Below are 20,583 nucleotides of genomic sequence, written 5' to 3' on the forward strand. Positions count from 1 at the left end.
TCTAGGTCCTAGGAGGCAGGGGTGGTTTTGTCTGTCTCCCATGTCTGTCCTCAGGCCTGGATCTGCATGTTTCCTAGTCCTTTTCTTATCTATGTCTTTTTTCTCATACTGGATTCTAGTTGAGCCGGAGCCTCATTCTTGCTGAGATCTCTCACAGATCCTGTGGAGACTGAGACTGGGACCCATAAGCCTGGGCAATTTCTGCTTCTGCTGCAAGAGCCAGGCTCTTGGGAGGTCTCAGTACCACCCCTGGCTCTGTCCCCCAAGGCCATGTTTGCCCCCTCTCTGCTCTGTCCTGAGTGAGTCTGCCCTCAGTTGCCTCTGCCTCTGTTGTGTCATGGGCCAAACTTAGTATCTTCCTTCCCACCCTCAAACCTCTGCAGGGAGAGGGGCTGCCATCCCAGAATCCAGAGGCCCTGTCGAACAGGGGACACAACCCCAGACTCCCAGGTCCGGAGAGGCAGCCCAGGGGTGCTGTTTGGGGTCCCCAGCCCCTCAGGAGGGCTGAGAGGCAGCGACATCATAGGAGTAGGCTTGTAGTAGCAGTGATCCTCTAGCATGAGGGACTCCAGGCTGGGACAATGTGCTGTCCATAGTGTAGAGATTCCTTGCTGGTGGGAAAATGGGTTTGGGGGGCATACAAATAGAGGCCGCGGTTGGGCTGGGTTCCCCAAGAAGCCAACACATTTATTGATGCTTGTTCAGGTCCTGCAGGCTTCTTGTCTCACTTGTTGTGAGGGAAGGAGGCCCAGCCAAGGCAGTACAGGCTATAGACGGTGCCTAGAGAGGGAGTATGGTGACAAAGAGTGAGATCCTAATTGCTTCCCTGAACCCCATCTCAGGCTTTGAAGGCCCTGTGTAGGCTCCTTATCACCAGTCTGGATCCTATCCCCAGATCAGGCTCCAGCTCCCTTCCTAAACTGCACTTCAGGTACAGAATCCCCTAGCCTTGATCCAGACCAGGCTTCCAGCTTTCTCCACAATTCCTGCCTTGGCCCCCCCCACACCCGCTCCTGGGACAGGAGCCCAAGCTCTAGGTGCTACCTTCCTATATGCCAGCGTGGACTCCTGGACGATCCCCAAACCTGGCCAGCCCAGAACCCAATCCTCCTCCCTAAGCCCCTGCCCAGTCACTAGCCCTCTCCCCAGACCTCAGCCCAGGAACCAGCCCGTTTTTCACTCCAGCTCGAGCCCCGCCCCCCCCCCCCCCCCCCCCCCGCATCCCTCCCCGCACAGTTCAGGCCCACAAGGCCCTGCACTCACCCCCTAGACACAGGCCCATGGTCAGTCGATACAGGATGTTGTCTGTTGCCCCGCCCTTCAAGTGTACTGGGAGGTCATTGTCCGCCTGTGGGAGCGACCAATGAGAAAGGGGTGCACGTTGCTCTGTGGACTGTATTCCCCGGCTGCCCCTACTCGGCTCAAGGACCAAGCTTGGGGGTCAGGGTTCTTCCCTTCGCCCCGCCTCCGCTCCTCCTACCTGGAAGACTTTCTGTTTCTCAGCCACTCGGTTCTCAAAGCGGTTCCGGGCGGTTGAGCTGAAAGAGCGAACCAGTGCTTGGGAGACCTGGCAGGGGAGGGAGTGGATGGGTATTGGAAACACCTGAAAGGGCTCCCCGAAGGGGTCCGGCTGTTGGGGGGTGGGGTGAAGAGTCGGGCTTTCAAGAGGCCCCGACACTGGGACGGCTCTATTCCTTGCGAGAGTCTCAAAAGCTAGATCCGAACCGCCAGCACGAGGAAAGGAAGGGGTCCCGTCAAGAAAGCCCAGAAAAAAGGGCTCGCGCCTAGAGGGTCTGACTGAGAGGTTCCCGGATTGTTTAGAGGGTCCTGGAAGAGGGGGGAGGGGGGCAGATGGGAGACTTGTTCTGCGTGTCCAAGTCCGGGGGTGTTTTTGGGGGCGAGGGTTTCCTGGATTAATGGGAGGAGCCCAGGTCCCAGGAATGATCCACTCCTGGATCTGGGTGCTTAGTGGGGATTCCATACTGCCTAAGAAGTGAGGGGGAGGGGAAGCGGTGTTAAGTTCCCAGGGCCTAGGTCCGAGATGTTAAAGGAACCCTAGATGAAGGAAAGAAGCTCAAACTGGGGCATTGGGCCATGTTGGGGGTTCCCGGTTGTCTCAGAACCCCTTGGATTAGAAGGGGGGGGGTTGAGGGTCCCAGACTGTTTAGGAGGTAGTCCCAAAGTCTGAAGGGGGCTCACGTTCCAAGGCCCCAGATCCCGGGATGTTCAGTGAGTCTCGTTATAGGGGCGAGGGCTTCCGGGTTGGGGTCCCCGGCCCAGCTCTTGGGGGCCCTCACCCGCAGGGCCCTCATTCTGCGTCTTCCTCTTCGGCCGGCCGGAGTCACCTCCCCTCTCAGCCCAAGGACACACAGGGCCCTCCCCTCCCCGGGAATTGCAGGCCACGCCCTCCGCACGCCGCGGGACAGCTGGTCCCGGGGTCAGTGGTGGCGGGCGGGGTGTGGGGGGAAGTCGAACAAATCTGGCAGCCAGATTCACATTTGTCCAACAGACGCGGGGAGAAGAGGCTCCAATCCCGCCCCCGTACCAAAATGTTTAAAGCATTCTCTGTTCCTTGGAATTTCTACTGGTCCAAGTGGAGAGGAAAACGGAATGTGTTTTTGGTTGGTTTCTTCGGAGATACTCGTCCAGGGCAAGTGCAATTCCTCCCCCAGGGTCTCTCAGATCCGTCCTAAGTGGGTGATGGCACCTCAGAGCCTTACTTAGCGTATCTGTAAAATGGGGACTAAGTCTGGATCTTCCTCAAAGGTTTGTCAAGATCATTAAATGAACTAGAACAGCGTAACTGAGCTAACAGTTATAATTGAGGTAATAACTTGCAAAATTATTGCATAACTGGACTAATAACTATTGCACAGAAACAAATAAGACCTTACTCTTACTGTTTTCTAGCGGTAAGCTTGTTAAAAAATTTAACCTCGTAAATTTGAAGATCTGAAAGACTTTCATTAAACGATTCATGAATTGGGCAGCATCCTAACAGGTTTATGTATCAAATATTTTTATACTTAGCTAATTTTCATTTTACCATGGAAAATTTCAAACAGAAAAAAGCAGAGAGAAAGGTACAATGAACCTCCATCTTGGACCCATCACCTGCTTCAACAATTACCACCATTATGTTTTTCTTGTATTTGCCCCGTTCACCTCCTTTTTTCCCTTTCTTGAAGTATTTTAAAGCAAATTTCAAGATTCAAGATCATATTTCATATTTACATACGCATCTCTAACAGCTAAGGGCTTGAAAAAAAGGAAAAACCTGACAATCCACAATTTATGGATTGAATCTTGGATTAGGAAAAACCATTTAAATTGTTTTCTTTTTATTTGTGGGACTGTGGGTAAATTTTCAAAAAGGTCTGTGGATTAGACAATAATATTGTGTCAGTGTTAATTTCCTGATTTCGATAATTGTGCAGCAGTTATAGGATGTCCTTGTTTTTAGGAAATAACATGCTGAAGTATTTGGGAGTAAAGGGTTTCATATCTAACTTATTACCCTAAGATGGCTAAGAAGCAAATTATATGTCTATATTCATATCTATTTGACCCTGATGTGCTGCCAGAGTTAAGTACAGTTGCCCTAATGGTTTTAGTCGTTGATGAAGTTTTGGGGTGATGGTGGGGTGGTCCAGAGCCAACGACCAACAAAGAATTCTTGAAGACATCTTTCCTGCCAAAAAAGGTGATCGTGATAAAGCATGGGGGACAGGACCCACGGGTAGGAAGGGCTGAACTGGGGTTGTGACAGGTAAGTCATTATATACCCTCAGGTTGGGAGGGGGTCAGAGATAGAGTAAGTTTCTAAGGAATTTTGGAAGCAAGGTTTCCAGGACCTTGAGGGACTAGCTGTTGCTAGGGAAACACCATTTATTACTGTTTAATAAAACTTCAGTCATGAGACCCTTTAGATGCATGGGGAGGGACATAAGTTTGGAGTATGATTGCCAGCATATATCTTGGGGCAATTGAGATAAAGGAAGTAGACTTACAGGATCCTCAAGGTTGGGATAATGTTAAGCCAAGGTTCTCTTTTGCCCCCAACAAAGTGTCATCCTTGAGGCAGCAGAGCTCCTAGAGGGAGGTCACTCTGCCGGTCTCAAGGACTTGTCAGTGGACAGTAAAGGAATTTAGTTTTTCATTTGCCTTTGTTTCCCACATCACCATGGCAAGCTCTTAAAAACCCTTTCCTTTGTTTTTGGCTAACCAGGAGTGTCTGAGGAATATCGCACGTATTCCACTTGGGGCGTGCACATGCACTCTTGCTCCAGCCTATAATTTGCCCTCAGCTTGCCCGGAGCTCCCTCATCAGTCATGATTGTGGCATAGTCTAAAAGGGTTTAACAACCTCTTTTAAAGAACACTTTTACAACAATTAAATTCCCTTAACATTTTCAAACTAGGCTTGTAAATTTAATACGTTAGATGTTTCCATTTAAGAGCCACAGTAGGCTAATTTACCAGATGAAGCTTTGCTCAATACTTAATATAAGTTTTATGACTTTAGAATTATAAACTTATAAATGTGTTAAATCTTATATTCCATTAATCATTCCAATAGTGTATGTAAACAGTAAGGTTTCAACTAAAAGTCAGTCTTAGACATTAACTGGATTCCATATTTTAAGTTGGAATTATAAAGCTGACCTGTTATTTGAATAGACCAATTTATCTTAACATTATAAATACTTAAAATACTAAATATTAACAGATTACCTAAAACAAAACAATTTAATACCATGGTTTCAACTGTCTTCAATATTTCTTTTTTTTAAGTGTTTCTTAAAGTAACATTTATTTATTTATTTTTTTAAAGTTTATTTATTTTTGAGAGAGAGAGGGAAATAGGGAAAGAGAATGGGAGGGGCAGAGAGAGCAGGGGAGGGGGAGGGAGAGAGAGAGAGAGAGAGAGAGAGAGAGAGAGAGAGAGAGAATCCTAAGCAGTCTCCTGACAGTGTGGAGCCTGATGCAGGGCTTGAACTCACGAACCTCAAGATCTTGACCTGAGCTGAAATCAAGAATTGGAGGTTTAACCAACTGAGGCACCCAGGTGCCCTAAAAGTAACACTTACAAAAAAAAAAAAAAAAAAAAAAAAAAGCTGGGGCACCTGGTGGCTCAGTTGGTTAAGCGTCTGACTTTGGCTCAGGTCATGATGTCACAGTTTGTGAGTTTGAGCCCCACATCAAGCTCTGTGCTGACAGCTCAGAGCCTGGAACCTGCTTGAGATTCTGTGTCTCCCTCTCTTTCTCCCTCTCTCTCCCCTGCTCACACTCTGTCTCTCTCTGTCTCCCAATAATAAATACACATTTAAAAAAATTTTTTAAAAAGCATATTTATTTATTGAGGGAGAGAGCACAGGGGAGGGGCCAAGAGAAAGGGAGAGAGAATCTCAAGCAGGCTCCATGCTTTCAGCACAGAGCCCAATTTGGGGCTTGATTTCCTAAACTGTGTGATCATGACCAGAGCAGAGATCAAGAGTTAGGACACTTAACTGACTGAGCTACCCAGGCACTCCATTAAATATTTTTTTACATAATATTTCTATACCCATTTTTTATTAATTCAAAATCTTCCCAAGGTTAGACAATGCTTACCTACATTGTAAGATGCTTGATATCACACTATCATGCATCATAAGGGAAATGCAAATTAAAGTTCATTTATTTTGAAAGAGAGAGTGTGAGCAGGGGAGGGGCAGGGAGCAAGAGGATCCTAAGCAGGCTCTGTGCTGCCAGCACAGACCCCAACACAGGCTCGAACCTAGGAACCGTGAGATCATGACGTCAGCCAAAGCCAAGAGTCAGACGCTCAACTGACTGAACCACACAGGTGCCCTGGGAAATGCAAATTAAAACCACAATGGGATACCACCACATACCTACTGGATGGCCAAGATGAAAAAGACTGATCATACCAAATGTTAATGAGGATGTGGAACAATTTTAATTCTCATATGTTGCTGTCCATTCAGGACATTAATTCACTAGGTTAAAAAGGGAAATTTAATATAAAGAATTATTGGGGCGCCTGAGTGGCTCAGTTGAGCATCTGACTTTGGCTCAGGTCATGATCTCATGGTTTGTGAGTTCGAGCCCCACATTGGGCTCTCTACTGTCAGTGAAGAACCCGCTTCAGATCCTCTGTCTCCCTCTCTCTCTGCCCCTCTCTCACTCATGCTCTCTCTCTCAAAAGTAAATAAACATTAAAAAATTTTTTAAAGAATTATTAATTATGATAAAAGAGTAAATGATCTAAGGAAACCCTATATGGTACCCTAGAAATGAAGGAAGAGTAACCAAAGAAAGAGAAAGTCAAAAGGAGAAGTCCTTGTGGGAGAAGGCATGATTTGGCCATGGGATGGTGGAGAAGTTTGCCAGCTCATATCTAAGGAGTGGTTGGCTGGCTCAGTAGAGCACAAGACTCTTAATCTCAGGGTTGTGAGTTTAAGCCCTGAGGTTAAGGTTGGGCGTGGAACCTACTTAAAATAACTCATATCTAAAAGTATTTTTAAAAGGGAGGGGGGTGGTGTCTGGGTGGCTCAGTCAGTTGAGCGTCCGAGTCAATTTTGTCTTAGGTCATGATCCCAGGGTGTGGTATCGAGCCCCACATCTGGCTCCTCAATGAGTGTGGAGCCTATATAAGATTCTCTCTCTTTCCCTCTGCCCCCTCTCCCTGACTTGATCTCTCTTCCTCTAAAAAAAAATTAAAAGGGAGGGGAGCAGAAGAAGAGAGAGAATGGTTAGAATAAAAACCTTCATGTCACAAGTGTAGAGGAAATATGCAGTTTTCCTTTCTGTAGTTGGTCAGATGATGAGAGTTGATGTCCAAAGCTTTCTTCTTTTATTTTAAATGTTTATTTGTTTTTGAGAGAGACAGAGAGCAGGGAAGGGGCAGAGGGAGAGGGAGAGAGAATCCTAAGCAGACTCTGCACTGTCAGTGCAGAGCCCGACACAGGCCTTGAACCCATGAACTGTGAGACTATGACCTGAGCCAAAACCAAGAGTCAGATGCTTAACCAACTGAGCCACCCAGGTGCCCCTCAAAATTTTTTTCTTTATTTATCCTTTCCATCTTTCCCTGGCCCTCAGCAACAACCTCAACTGCTCTGGGTTCTTTAAAAAAATTTTTTTAACCTTTTATTTTATTTTTTAAGAGACAGAGAGGGACAGAGCATGAATAGGGGAGGGGCAGAGAGAGGGGGAGACACAGATTCCAAAACAGGCTCCAGGCTCTGAGACGTCAGCACAGAGCCCAATGCGGGGCTGGAACCCACTAACTGAGAGTGTTACCTGAGCCAAAGTCAGATGCTCAACTGACTGAGCGACCCAGGCGCCTCAGTCAACTGCTCTGGGTTCTTTACATGGTAGAGTTGAAGTTGACCCAAACTTTCATTCCCAAAGGATTTGAGCATCCTGTGTTTTTTCAGTTGTAATTTTACATTAACCTTTACTATTGGGCATGGAAGTACTAAGAGGCCCCAGAGAATCCCCTGGAATCCAGACATAGTCTTCCTTGCCTCCATTGTGTAGAAGCAGCCCAGTTTCACCTGGGTAATTGGGATCAATCATTCCAGCCAATAGATTAGCCACCTTCCTCTCTTTTGTTTTTGCCCACTGGTTCAGTGGCACAGGGTCCCAAAATGTCCAGGCGGAAGTCTTATCTTCTAACTCAGTGAATCCACTGCAGGCACAGCATGACTCCCTGTGGGGACTAAGATCTCCAAACTAGCAGAGCTTGAAGTTGTAGAGGAGAGAAGCAAACATTCTTCTCTTCAAGTGAGTTCTTAGTTACCATTGTGAGAGGAGCCTTTCCAATTCACTTCCTCCACTTGATTCCCAGACCCATAGATTCTGGCTGTGGGACAAACAGCACCATGCAGTGTTCTCTGATTCAAAGCATGCAGCACCTCCTGTAAGATGGACAGGGTAGTGTTTCCCACTTGGCTCTGTCACTGAGTCATTAAGTCATTCCACTTTTCTTTTTTGTTTTTAAATTTATTTATTTTGAGAGAGAGGGAGAGGGAGAGGGAGAGGGAGAGGGAGAGGGAGAGGGAGAGGGAGAGAAGCACACATGACCCGGGAGGGGCAGAGAGAAAGGGAGAAAGAGAATCCCAAGCAAATCCCACAAACTGTGGGATCCTGACCCAAGCTGAAATCAAGAGTCAGATGCTCAACTGACTGAGCCACCCAGGGGCCCCAAATCATTGTACTTTTCAGTTAGGCAAGTTGCAACTGGGAGTAGGGGTATATATGAGACCAGTTTATTCCATGGGCATGAGCCTGTTGCTGCATTTCCTTCATTTTTTTTTAAGTTTATTTATTTATTTATTTTGAGAGAGAACCAGTGAGGAAAGGACAGAGAGAGAGGGGGACAGAGGATCCAAAGCAGGCTCGTATTCTGAGAAGTCCATCCACACGCTTGATCCCCAAACTTCCTTGTCCCTAATCTTTCAATCTTGTCCCTTCTAAGTTCTGACCATCCATCCAAACCTTTGGTAAGTGCCCATAAATTAGTATACATCCATAATCCTGTCACTTCTCATTCCGGACAATGAACAACCAAATGTACTCTTTCACGTTTTGCCCTCTGTCCTTCAGGTTCATCCCTGAGTGAGCCTAGCCTGCTGCAGCTGTCCCCTTTCCGATGGTACCAGCCTATTGTGAAGACAGTAAACCAGGTTCACATTTGTTCCTCAGTTAGCTGGTCACCAGGGACACACCAGAGGACAAGGCTTGGGTTCAGGAAGAGGAGGCAATGTAATAGGAGTTAGTGTTGGAGTAATAGAACAATTTGTACTACATACTGTTGACGACAGAGCGGGGCGAGGGGCACAGGGAGAAAGAATCTTTTTTTTAAATTTTATTTTTAACATTTATTCATTTTTGAGAGTGAGAGAGACAGACCATGAGCGGGGGAGGGGCAGAGAGCGAGGGAGACACAGAATCCGAAGCAGGCTCCAGGCTCTGAGCTCTCAGCACAGAGCCCAATGCGGTACTTGAGTAGTTGACAACATAGTGCTTTGACAATTCTATACATCGCTTGATGCTCACCTTTTTTTTTTTTTCCTCAGAGCTGGGGGAGGCATAGAAAGAGAGACAGAGAATGTTGTTGGGTTTTTTTTTTTTTTTTTAATGTTTAGTTTATTTTTGAACAAGCACGGGAAAGGCAGCGAGGGAGGCAGAATATGAAGCAGGCTCCACACCTGAGCTGTCAGCACAGAGCCCGACGTGGGGCTCAAATTTATAAACCATGAGATCATGACTTGAGCCCGAAGTCAGGTGCTTAACCGAATGAACCACCCAGGTGCATGCATTTCCACCTCACTGAAGTCCCCACCAGCCCCTTATATCTATTTCACTTGTTCATATTCCTTGCCCTGTCCTCGTAGGCATGTGAATTTGCCCCTCAGGGGACAGGGCTTGGCGTGGCTGCTTCCAACTTTAGGGTTGCTTCCTGCTTCTCCATTCATAATTACTGAGGAGGAATCCTGGGTCTCCCTTCCATCCACCTCTTTTCCCCAGCACCTTCACCTTGGTCCAGGCCACCATGTCATCTCCCTCCTGGTTCATTGCACCGGTCTCCCGGCATTGATCTGTAGGCACAGAGCTGCCTCCTTCTCATTTTTAAGCAGAGAAAAATTTTTCTTTGTCTCTTGCCCATGGGCTGTCCAGCTGCTCCCATAGGACAACTGACCTGGTTTCATCACATCACCCTAAGAGTAAGGACTAGGGCAAAGGGAGCTGATGTACTTTTTTACTTTGAGGTATTTAATACGAAATCTATCTCTGACCCATCATACTCACATGCACATTCACAGTAAAATTAATAAAGATGAATATTAAAAACCCAACAATGTGATTCAGTCACATTCTACATTATCTGCTTCTTTCTGTCCTGAAACCAACAAGGTCTGCTTATTTCTCATTTCTGCTGTCCTCTAATGTTGGCTTGCAATTGTCTCTTTAGTGACTCTTGTGGCATGATCTGTTAAGTTTCAGATTATAATAGTCTACTGACCAACCTTTCCTATAGTTTTTGTTCAAAATGCTGAGAGAGAGGACTTGATTGTTTCAGACCATCTTTCTGTGTGAGGCCTTCTCATTGGTCTCCAGCAGCCTAGGAATGGCTAACTCCAGTCAGCACGGACAGGATGTCTCAACTACTAGGCAGCAGGAAAGGTGGGAGTGGGGATGGGGTGCAAAGCAAGCAATGATTGGCTCCTTTAGCACAGTGGAGTCTCCTTTTACCTGGATTTGTTCGCATCAGTGCCTGAGGTGAAAATAGTGTATAGTTAAAACTTCCTTGAAAATATCTAGGGACACCTGGCTGGCTCAGTTGGTTGAGTGTCCAACTCTTGATCTCAGCTCAGGTCATGATCCCAGGGGTTGTGGAATCCAGAGCCCCATCGGGCTCTCCGGTGAGCGTGGAGCCTGCTTAAGATTCTCTCTCTTTTGGGGCGCCTGGGTGGCGCAGTCGGTTAAGCGTCCGACTTCAGCCAGGTCACGATCTTGTGGTCCATGAGTTCAAGCCCCGCGTCGGGCTCTGGGCTGATGGCTCAGAGCCTGGAGCCTGTTTCCGATTCTGTGTCTCCCTCTCTCTCTGCCCCTCCCCCGTTCATGCTCTGTCTCTCTCTGTCCCAAAAATAAATAAAAACGTTGAAAAAAAATTTAAAAAAAAAAAAAAAAAAAAAAAAAAAAAAAAAAAAAAAAAAAAAAAGATTCTCTCTCTTTTGGGGCGCTGGGTGGCTCATTCAGTTGAGTATCCAACTTCGGCTCAGGTCACGATCTCACAGTTTGTGGATTTAAGTGCCATGTCAGGCTCTGTGCTGACAGTTCAGAGCCTGGAGCCTGCTTCGGATTCTGTGTCTCCCTCTCTCTCTGCCCCTACCCCACTTGCGCTCTGTCTCTCAAAAATGAATAAACGTTAAAAAAAAAGAAAAAAAATATGATACCATATTGGAAGGTAAGATACCATTTTTATTGTGTCAAGCACAGTCCTTTTTTTTATTGTGTCAAGCAACATGGGAGGCCATGTTGAAACAGATTGCTGTGACTTTGGCTAACCATCAGTGTCAGGTTTGGATTTAGGGACCATGTTGTATGAAAAATATACTCAACTCACACTCAACCAGGTGAGATATGGGAACCAAGGAAACAGATTATGTCCATATCTTATACTCACTCGGGAGTATATGCTGTTCACTCATTGACTGGAATGGAGGTCAGCATAATTTTTCTTGTTTAATTGGGTATTCTTTTTTTTTTTTTACATTTATTTTTGAGAAACAGAGTGAGACAAAGCGTGAGCGGCGGAGGGGCAGAGAGAGAAGGAGATGCAGAATCTGAAGCCGGCTCTAGGCTCCAAGCTGTCAGCACAGAGCCTGATGTGGGGCTCGAACCCACAAACCGTGAGATCATGACCTGAGCTGAAGTCGGGTGCTCAACCGACTAAGCCACCCAGGCGCCCCTAAACGGGTATTGTTTTATGATTTTTTGGTTTATTGTGAATCCATATTGTTGACCCCACACTTGTCAAACATGCATACAAAATTCCTCAGCTTCATAGCAACTGTCTTTGCTGCTTCCTATCTTACCCCCGTCTCTGCGCTCAATTTGTCTCCCTGGAAAACAGTGTAGTTGTTCTATTTATCTGTTGACTTTAGACTCCGTTGCATCCCCAGCATCTGGCACATGGGTGAACTTGGTAAATATTTGTTGAAGGAAATATAATCCAAATGTTCTCTAATTTGATCACTCCCACCCATTCAATAAAGAAGGCCCTCTGTGCTTCTCTTTCAGCTGTCTCCTAGATATTCCTGGGTGTCCCCAGGGAGTGGCCACATTTGTGCCACTCACCCAGCTGTCACTGTCATGTGCAGCTGTAGTGTCAGTGTTCAGGAAAGAAAATAGAAATCGATGTAGGGTTGGGGCGCCTGGGTGGCTCAGTTGGTTGTGCGTCTGACTTCGGCTGAGGTCATGATCTCTTGATTCGTGAGTTCGAGCCCTGAGTTGGGCTCTGTGCTGACAGCTCAGAGCCTGGAGCCTGCTTCAGATTCTGTGTCTCCCTCTCTCTCTGCCCCTCCGCTGCTCATGCTCTGTCTCTCTCTCTCTCTCTCTCAAAAATAAATACATGTTTAAAAAAATTAAAAAAAAGAAATTGATGTAGGGGCTGACTACCAGAAAGGTTGGATAGACTGAGGAGTGTCTTCTACTCAGGATTGCTGCCTAATTTGTGGAGACTCTACAAAATGAAAATATGGGACCCTTTGAAACAGCAGGAAGAAATTAAAATACTAATAATATTTTAGTATTAAAATAAAAATATTAAAATACCATTAAAAATACTAATACATAGGGGCACCTGGGTGGCTCAGTTGGTTGAGTGTCAGACTCTTAATTTCGGCTCAGGTTATAATCTCGTGGTCATGTGGTTGTGGGATTGAGTCCCATGTTGGGCTCTGCGCAGACAGCATGGAGCCTGCTTGGGATTCTGTCTCCCTCTCTCTGCCCCTCCCCGGCTCATTCTCTCTCTCTTAAAAATAAACGTTTAAAAAATAGTAATATATAAAGCTTTTTTCTTTCTTCCATGATCTCTGTCAACCTGTGGTGGTATTTTATTTTATTTTTTTTTAATTTTTTTTCAACGTTTATTTATTTTTGGGACAGAGAGAGACAGAGCATGAACAGGGGAGGGGCAGAGAGAGAGGGAGACACAGAATCAGAAACAGGCTCCAGGCTCTGAGCCATCAGCCCAGAGCCTGATGCGGGGCTTGAATTCACGGACCGCGAGATCGTGACCTGGCTGAAGTCGGACACTTAACCGACTGCGCCACCCAGGCGCCCCCTGTGGTGGTGTTTTAAATTTGCTATTTAGGGGCGCCTGGGTGACTCAGTTGCGCATCTGACTTTGACTCAGGTCATGATCTTACAGTTCGTGAGTTCACGTCCCACATCGGGCTCTATACTGACAGCTCGGAGGCTGCTTTGGATTCTGTGTCTTCCTCTCTCTGCCCTACCCCGGCTTGTGCATGCACGTGCTCTTTGTCTCTCTCTCTCAAAAATAAAATAAAATAAAAATCAACAGGGAAGTAAATAAATAGTAAATAAGTAAGTAAGTACATTTGCTACTTAATGCTGTGGTCCATAGGGCAGTGGAGACTCCTGTGGTGAGCAGAAACACAGGCATCTGGGGCACCTGCCGTGCAGCTTTATGTATGCCTACAAATGTGCCTAATGACAGCATTTGTCATTAACCAGACTGCCCACTGGCTTCTGGCTTCCCTCCTCCCCACCAGCCACTGGACCAGCTCCTTGTGGACTTGGCCAGAGATGAAGTCGAACCAGGCATCTCTCCTTCCCATGGGCTTGCTGTCCAGGGTAATGCAACTTGTGTGCCAAGCAGAGCCAGGGATCAAGGTGGACAAAACATCCCTTCCTGCTGGGTTACCTGCTGAATGTGTGCCATGGCATGCAGACTGCAGAGAGGGGAGCTGTCACCCTGCCCTGCCCTCAAAGGTTATAGACAATGGATGGTATTGGACCTTGATTTTCCCTATGCCCTTGCATGGGCCCTCAGGCCCCCGGGCCCAGGGAGGCAGAACAGGCCAAGAGCCTGACTCAGGGAGAGTGGTGGGAGGAGAGCACACACAGGAGTCAGGCCCCAGGTCCCCGGTGCAGGCTCTACGGTCCCATCAGATTTCACTTACAAACATATTTAAAGATGCCATTATTCAGAACTTCAAAACAGCAACTGCAGAGCATTAACCCCCCAAGCACGGAGCCCTGAGTGTGGGGCCCTGCGCAGCTGCCCTGAACACGTCTTGTTTCCAGGCTAGCGACCTGGGAATGACTCGACATCTAAAAGCTGACCTTGGAAAGCTGCCGCTGTAAAGTGGCCCCTGCAGGGATGAGGTTGAGAACACACCCCTGTAGCCCTCACCTGGAGTCAGGAAGTCCAGATCAAGAAGCCGTCACTGCTGTCCTTGCTCAGATCTCCTTCAGGAATGGTTTTGTCAACTTGAAGTCCAACTCCTGGTTTTGGCTCAGGTCATGATCTCACAGTTCATGAGTTCAAGCCCCCATTCAGGCTCTGCTGGTGGGGAGCCTGCTTGGGATTCTCTCCTTCTCCCTCTCTGCCCCTCCCCCCACCCTCTTAAAATAAATAAATAAACTTAAAAAAAAGGGGGGGGGGGCTCAAACTCTGGATAAAGAGCCAGCTGGGGATATAAACTATGCTGCCCTGTATTAGCTAGCATGAAGACTTTGTTGCTAAAACAAAAAGGCAACAAAATACTGTGGTTTAAAGAACGCAACTTAATATACCAGCCAAACTCCGTATGTAGACCTTATTTGGATCTTGATATGAACAAACAGTAAAAGAAAAAATTGTGACATTTTTGAGACAATTGGAAACTTGAACAATGATTGACTTTTCCCTCAACATTTTATTACCCAAAATTTCAAAGATACAGAAAACGTGAGGCATCTTAGAGTGAACACTCATATACTTACCACCTAGATTCTACAACAAACATTTTGCTACATTTGCTTTATCATACAACTAGCCATCTATACCTCTATCAATCCATAGCTTTTTTGATGTATTTCAAAGTAGATTGCAGATATCAGTATTCTTTCCCCAAATACTTCAGCGTGTGTCACTAACTGGACTGCCTGGATATTTCATCATAGAAATAATTTGAAATTTTTATATGTGTTAGGGTTACTGTGGTTATGTTTTTTAAAAAAGTCTGTATTTTAGAAATATATACTTAGGGGTGCCTGGCTGGCTCTATTAGTGGAGCATGTGAGTCTTGGTCTCCAGGTTGTGAGTTTGAGCCCCACATTGGGTGTAGAGATGACTTAAAAAAAATCTTAAAAAAAAATACTGAAATATTTTTTGGTACCCCAAAATGTAGCAGCTTCAAACAACACTTACTATCTTACAGTTTTTATGGATCAGGAATCTGGGGATGGTTTAGCCAAGCCATAGTCAACTGCTCAGGGTAAAGATGGGGCAGGAACCCACCAGGATTTGCCAGTTGTGGTCAGTGTCCAGAAACAATCTTTGGTGTCATTCTGCTGCCATCTTGTGGCAGACCTGGAAACATCGCCCCTCCCTTCTGGACCTTCCCACACTAATCCTGTTGGATGCAGTTTTAGGACTTGATTCTTGAAACCTGTAACTTTTAGGTGCGCCTGGCTGGCTCGGTTGGTAGAGCATGTGGCTCTTGATCTCGGGATTGTGAGCTCAAGCCCCACATTGGGTGTAGAGATTACTTAAAATCTTTCAGGGGGCACTAGGGTGGCTCAATCGTTAAACATCAGACTCTCGGTTTCGGCTCAGGTCATGATCTGAGCCCCACATGAGGTTTTGAGCCCCACATGAGGTTCTGCGCTGGCAGCGTGGAGCCTGCTTGGGATTCTCTTTCTCTACCCCTCCCTCACTTGCACTTTCTCAAAATAAATAAATACACTTAAAAAAATAATATCTTTAGGGGCACCTTGGTGGCTCAGTCAGTTGAATGTTGGACTCCTGATTTTGGCTCAGGTCATGATCTCGCAGTTCAGGAGACTGAGCCCCACGCTGGGCTCTGTGCTGACAGTGTGGAGCCTGCTTGGGACTCTCTCTCCATCTCTTCTCTGCCCCTCACGTAGGCACACTCTCTCCCCAAATAGATAAACTTTAAAAAAATCTTTTAAGGAGCACCTGGGTGTCTCAGTTGTGCGTCTGACTTCGGCTCAGGTCATGATCTCATGGTTTGTGAGTTGGAGCCCCGCATCAGGCTCTGTGCTGACAGCTCGGAGCCTGGAGCCTACTTCAGATTCTGTGTCTCCCCCTCTCTGCCTCTCCCCCACTCTCTGTCTCTCCCAAAAATAAACAAACATTTATTTTATTTTTAATTTTTATCCCTCCCAAAATAAACACTTAAAAAAATCTTTTAAAAAATAAAAATAAAATCTTTAGAAAAAAACACTTTTAACTTCTATTTACCCAATTGCTGAATAGATCATAAATTCACATGGCTTAAAATTCATAAGGGTGAATAGGGAGAGAAATATTTTTCTCCTGAGAACTCCTGAGTTCCTCTCCAAGTGGACAATTCCATGTTATTTGTATCTCGTATCTCCTCCCAGGGAAATTTTATGTGTATACGAAAAACAAAAGCAAAAAAAAAAAAAAGAAAAAAAAAAGAAAAAAGAAAAATCCAGCACCCCCCAAAAACACAATAACGACACCCCCAAAATATACTCAGCCTTCCCAAGCATAAAAGAATACTTCATTCCTAAAATCAGCAGATTCATTCAACAATATTAGTGCTGATTTGAACAAACAATATGCATATGTTTTCAACTAACAAAAAACAGAAAAATACATGTGATCCGATGAGGAAATGTGAACATTGCCTGGATATTTTATTGTATTAACAAATTAATGTTAATTGTTTAGGTGCGATAGGGAGTTATCACTTAAAGATGCAATCTGAAGTACTTATGGATGAAATGGTATGATGTCTTGGTTTGATCTGAAACCCATCATGGGGGAAAAGTGAGTGGGAGTGTAGATGAAGCAAGTTTGCTGAGGCTGGGTAATAGAAATGGGGAGGGGTATTCATTATTCTGATTGCTCTAGGTTTGTGTATGTTTGAAATTTTCCATGATGAAAAATTGAATTATATTTCCTGAGTGCCTACTGTGTGCTGGGCACTGTTGTAGACACAGCAGTGAAGAAAACAGAAAAAACCCATCATTCACATAGCTTACATTCTGGTGGGATAATGATAGCTAACATTCATTGAGGACTTACCAAACGCTAGACTGTTGTAAACTTGTTGGAGTACCTATCAGTACATAAATACCTTCCTCACTCCTGGTATTGCTTTACAAGGTGCCTTGTATTCAGTGTATGGATCCTCCACAATTCATTTTGCTAAGATTAAGTGGGCAGACAGGATTTTAAACAATATTTGCTGTTGTATTTCATTCAAACTACCTTAACATTGTTCTTTTCCATATATTGCAATAAAGCTGGTGATTGCTGTTGTTTTGCTTGTCATAATTTCCTTCGGAGTCCTTGACTATATTGCACATGTTGAAACATATAATTTCCCCTTGTACTTTTAGTGCAATCCATTAAGAATGCCAAGAGTAGGGGTGCCTGGGCGGCTCAGTTAAGCCTCTGACTCTTGATTTCGGCTCAGGTCATGACCTCAGGGTTCGTGAGTTCCAGCCCCGCATCAGGCTCTCTGCTGTCAGCACAGAGACTGCTTCAGATCCTCTGTCCCTCTCTTTCTCTGCCCATCCCCTGCTCTTTCTCCCTCTCAAAAATAAATAAACTTAAAAAAAATGCCAAGAGTAACAGTTAAATGTGCCAATTTTGTTTGCCAAACAGCAGCTTTCAAAATATTTGTCAAATGAAATTACTTAAAAAAATTTTTTTTAAACATTTATTCATATTTTGAGAGACAAAGTGTGAGTGGGGGAGGGGCAGAGAGAGAGGGAGACAGAATCCAAAGAAGGCTCCAGGCTCTGAACTGACAGCACAGAGCCCGATGCAGGGCTCGAACTCACAGACTGTGAGATCATGACCTGAGCTGAAGTTGGACGCTTAACCGACTGAGCCACCCAGGGGCCCCATGAAATTACTCTTCAAGTAGGAAAATGTGTAACTCATTACTGAGTTCAGTTCACCTACTTTGTATTGTCCCTCATGACAATTATATTCAGGAGGGTGGTAGCTCCAATCTTTGAACAAAATACATTATTTCAAAAATTCAGCTCTTTGATGAGCTTTATTTGAGCAATTCTTGCTGAATTTTCAAAGCCATTAATGAGATTCAGTAGAATCTCTTTGGGTGCCAAAGCCTTGTTATATGAAGAATTGAGGCTACAATTCTTCCAACAATGTAATAGTTCCACTGTGTTTTCTGGTTATGCTTGTAGGTCCGTCACTTGTAATTCTTTTCAAATTTTGCCAGTTTAATGCATACTGATTAACAATGTCTTTTCTAATCCTATTTAAGTATATTCAGTCTTGTGAATATGAGGTTAAATTTAAATACAGTTAAACCTCCATCAAGTTTATCTTTTTTTTTTTTTTTTATTTTTTTTCAACGTTTTTTATTTATTTTTGGGACAGAGAGAGAGCATGAACGGGGGAGGGGCAGAGAGAGAGAGGGAGACACAGAATCGGAAACAGGCTCCAGGCTCTGAGCCATCAGCCCAGAGCCTGACGCGGGGCTCGAACTCACGGACCGCGAGATCGTGACCTGACTGAAGTCGGACGCTTAACCGACTGTGCCACCCAGGCACCCCAAATTTATCTTGCCTGATGTGTTACATTAGTGGAAGGTATTGTGAAGTGCGGAGTGTTAGTGCTCTAAGGAGACTCTAAGTGTTCTAAGACTATCAAATCTATGTCAGACTTCATTGCCTAAAAAGAATTGTGTATATTCACAAGAATTGGGATGCTGGCTTATTATCAAATGGTAGCCTAGAGATGATAAATACAGTCATCACTGAGAGGTAGGGTTTTATCAGTTGATTTATCACTGAAAAATTATACACATCATGAAATATACCAAAATCGGGGTGCCTGAGTGGCTCAGTTAGTTAAGCACACATCTGACTTCGACTGAGGTCATGATCTCACGGTTTGTGAATTCAAGCCCCACATCGGGCTTGCTGCTGTCGGCACAGAGCCCGCTTCAGATCCTCTGTCCACTTCTCTCTTTGCTCCTCCCCCACTCATGCTCTCACTCTCTCAAAATAAATAAACTTTATTAAGGGCTTTAAAAGTAAATAAATGAATAAACAAACAAGCCAAAATAGAGTATAAATACTGATAAAATAAATAAATAAATAAATATTGACTGATATCTTGCCATGCCAAATGCAAATAAATACAATAAAAACAAGACTTTTTTCATTAACAGTCATAACACAATTAAAATATTGAGCTGAGGGGCACCTGGGTGGCTCAGTTGGGTTAAGCATCTGACTCTTCATTTCTGCTCAGGTCATGGTCTCACGGTTTGTGAGTTTGAGCCCCACCCACACCGGGCTCTGTGCTGGCAGTGTGGAGGCTGCTTGGGATTCTCTCTCTCCCCACCTCTCTCTGTCCCTACCCCGCTCATGTGTGTGTGTGTGTGTGTGTGTGTACACACACACACTCTCTCTCTCTCTCTCTCAAAATAAATACATAGCTTTTTAAAAAAATAAAAAATAAAATTAAAAAAATTGAGCTGAGAACGTTGATCTTTTTCTTCCTCTGAAAATATTGGAAAGGCTCATGGTCCACAGAAAGCAGACTTTAAGAGGTCTACATTCAGGATGTTTCACAGGTAGTGCCACAGAATCGGCATCTGTTGGGAGAATGAAGGCAACAGAACTGGATGGGGGCAGAAGTCCAGTTGCAATGCAACAGCCACAAGGCCTTAGTAACCCCCCACAAGTCTCCGTGGAACTGGGATGGGATGGCCCTGCAGAGCTGCCCATGGGCAGTAGGGCTAAGCCTTTACATCTGTACCCATGGGATGAGGGCCATTATTGCAGGAAGGGCTAAGTGGAAGTTCCTACAACTTCTATTGCCTTCCAAGACAGTAAATGGCAAGCAATACTGCACCCTTGAAGGAATTATAGAAAGTAATCCTGCAATTAAAGACCTGAGAGAATGGGTCGCCTAGGTGGCTCAGTCGTTGAGCATCTGTTTTCAATTCAGGTCATGATTTCACAGTTGGTGAGTTCCAGCCCCATGTCAGGCTCTGTGCTGACAGCTCAGAGCCTGGAGCCTGCTACAGATTCTGTGTCTCCCTCTCTCTCTGCCCCTCCCCCACTCACCCTCTGTCTCTCTCTCTCTCTCTCTCAAAAATTAAATAAATGTTAAGAAAATTAAAAAAAAAAAAAAAAGACCTGAGAGAAGCAAGGGTGGTGATACCTACCACATCTTCACTTAATTCACCAGTTTGGCTGCATTGTCAACTTAACCTGATGGTGGCTCCAACTGTAGCTCCTGGCCCACACGCAGTATTTTTACTAGAAAAAAAAAAATCAGCATATCCCCAGGTACTTGGGCTGCAGCTATTGACCTGGCTAATGCCTTTTTCTCTATACCAATTTGGAAGAACTACCAGAAGCAATTTTCTTTTACCTTTATACCTTCACAGCGTTGCCTCAGGGTTATGTCAACTCTCCTGCTCTTTGACATAAAATAGTTTGCAGAACTTGATCATCCTGACATTCCACAAAAGATCATCCAGGTGCCCTCCATGGTAACTTTTTAGTCAGTCAGTATTTATTATGTCAGTAATTTTTTTTTTTCAACGTTTATTTATTTTTGGGACAGAGAGAGACAGAGCATGAACGGGGGAGGGGCAGAGAGAGAGGGAGACACAGAATCGGAAATAGGCTCCAGGCTCTGAGCTGTCAGCCCAGAGCCCACGCGGGGCTCGAACTCCCAGACCCAGAGACCGTGACCTGGCCGAAGTCGGACGCCCAACCGACCGCGCCACCCAGGCGCCCTATGTCAGTAATTTTTTAAGTAGACTTCATGCCCAGTGCAGAGTC

General features: G+C 45.2%; 1 protein-coding gene across 3 annotated transcripts; it reads right to left on the reverse strand.

The window, feature by feature from the left end:
- Nucleotides 1-666: 666 nt before the first annotated feature.
- LOC125153611 (cytochrome c oxidase subunit 7A1, mitochondrial) lies at nt 667-2,375 on the reverse strand. 3 transcript variants are annotated; one of them, XM_047836986.1, is made up of 4 exons: nt 2,298-2,375; nt 1,481-1,567; nt 1,264-1,348; nt 667-780 (listed from the first exon to the last, which is right to left on the reverse strand). In XM_047836986.1, exons 1-4 carry the CDS (start codon nt 2,310-2,312, stop codon nt 725-727), a joined length of 243 nt encoding a protein of 80 aa, XP_047692942.1. In that variant the 5' UTR covers nt 2,313-2,375; the 3' UTR covers nt 667-724. The 3 variants fall into 3 exon arrangements, with proteins under 3 accessions (XP_047692942.1, XP_047692941.1, XP_047692943.1); XM_047836985.1 differs by having other exon boundaries at nt 1,481-1,538; nt 2,200-2,328; XM_047836987.1 differs by lacking the exon at nt 667-780 and having other exon boundaries at nt 1,295-1,348; nt 2,200-2,330.
- Between the last annotated feature and the right edge of the window lie 18,208 nt (nt 2,376-20,583).

This window comes from Prionailurus viverrinus, chromosome E2 (genome assembly GCF_022837055.1).
Source record: "Prionailurus viverrinus isolate Anna chromosome E2, UM_Priviv_1.0, whole genome shotgun sequence".
NCBI lineage: Eukaryota > Metazoa > Chordata > Mammalia > Carnivora > Felidae > Prionailurus > Prionailurus viverrinus.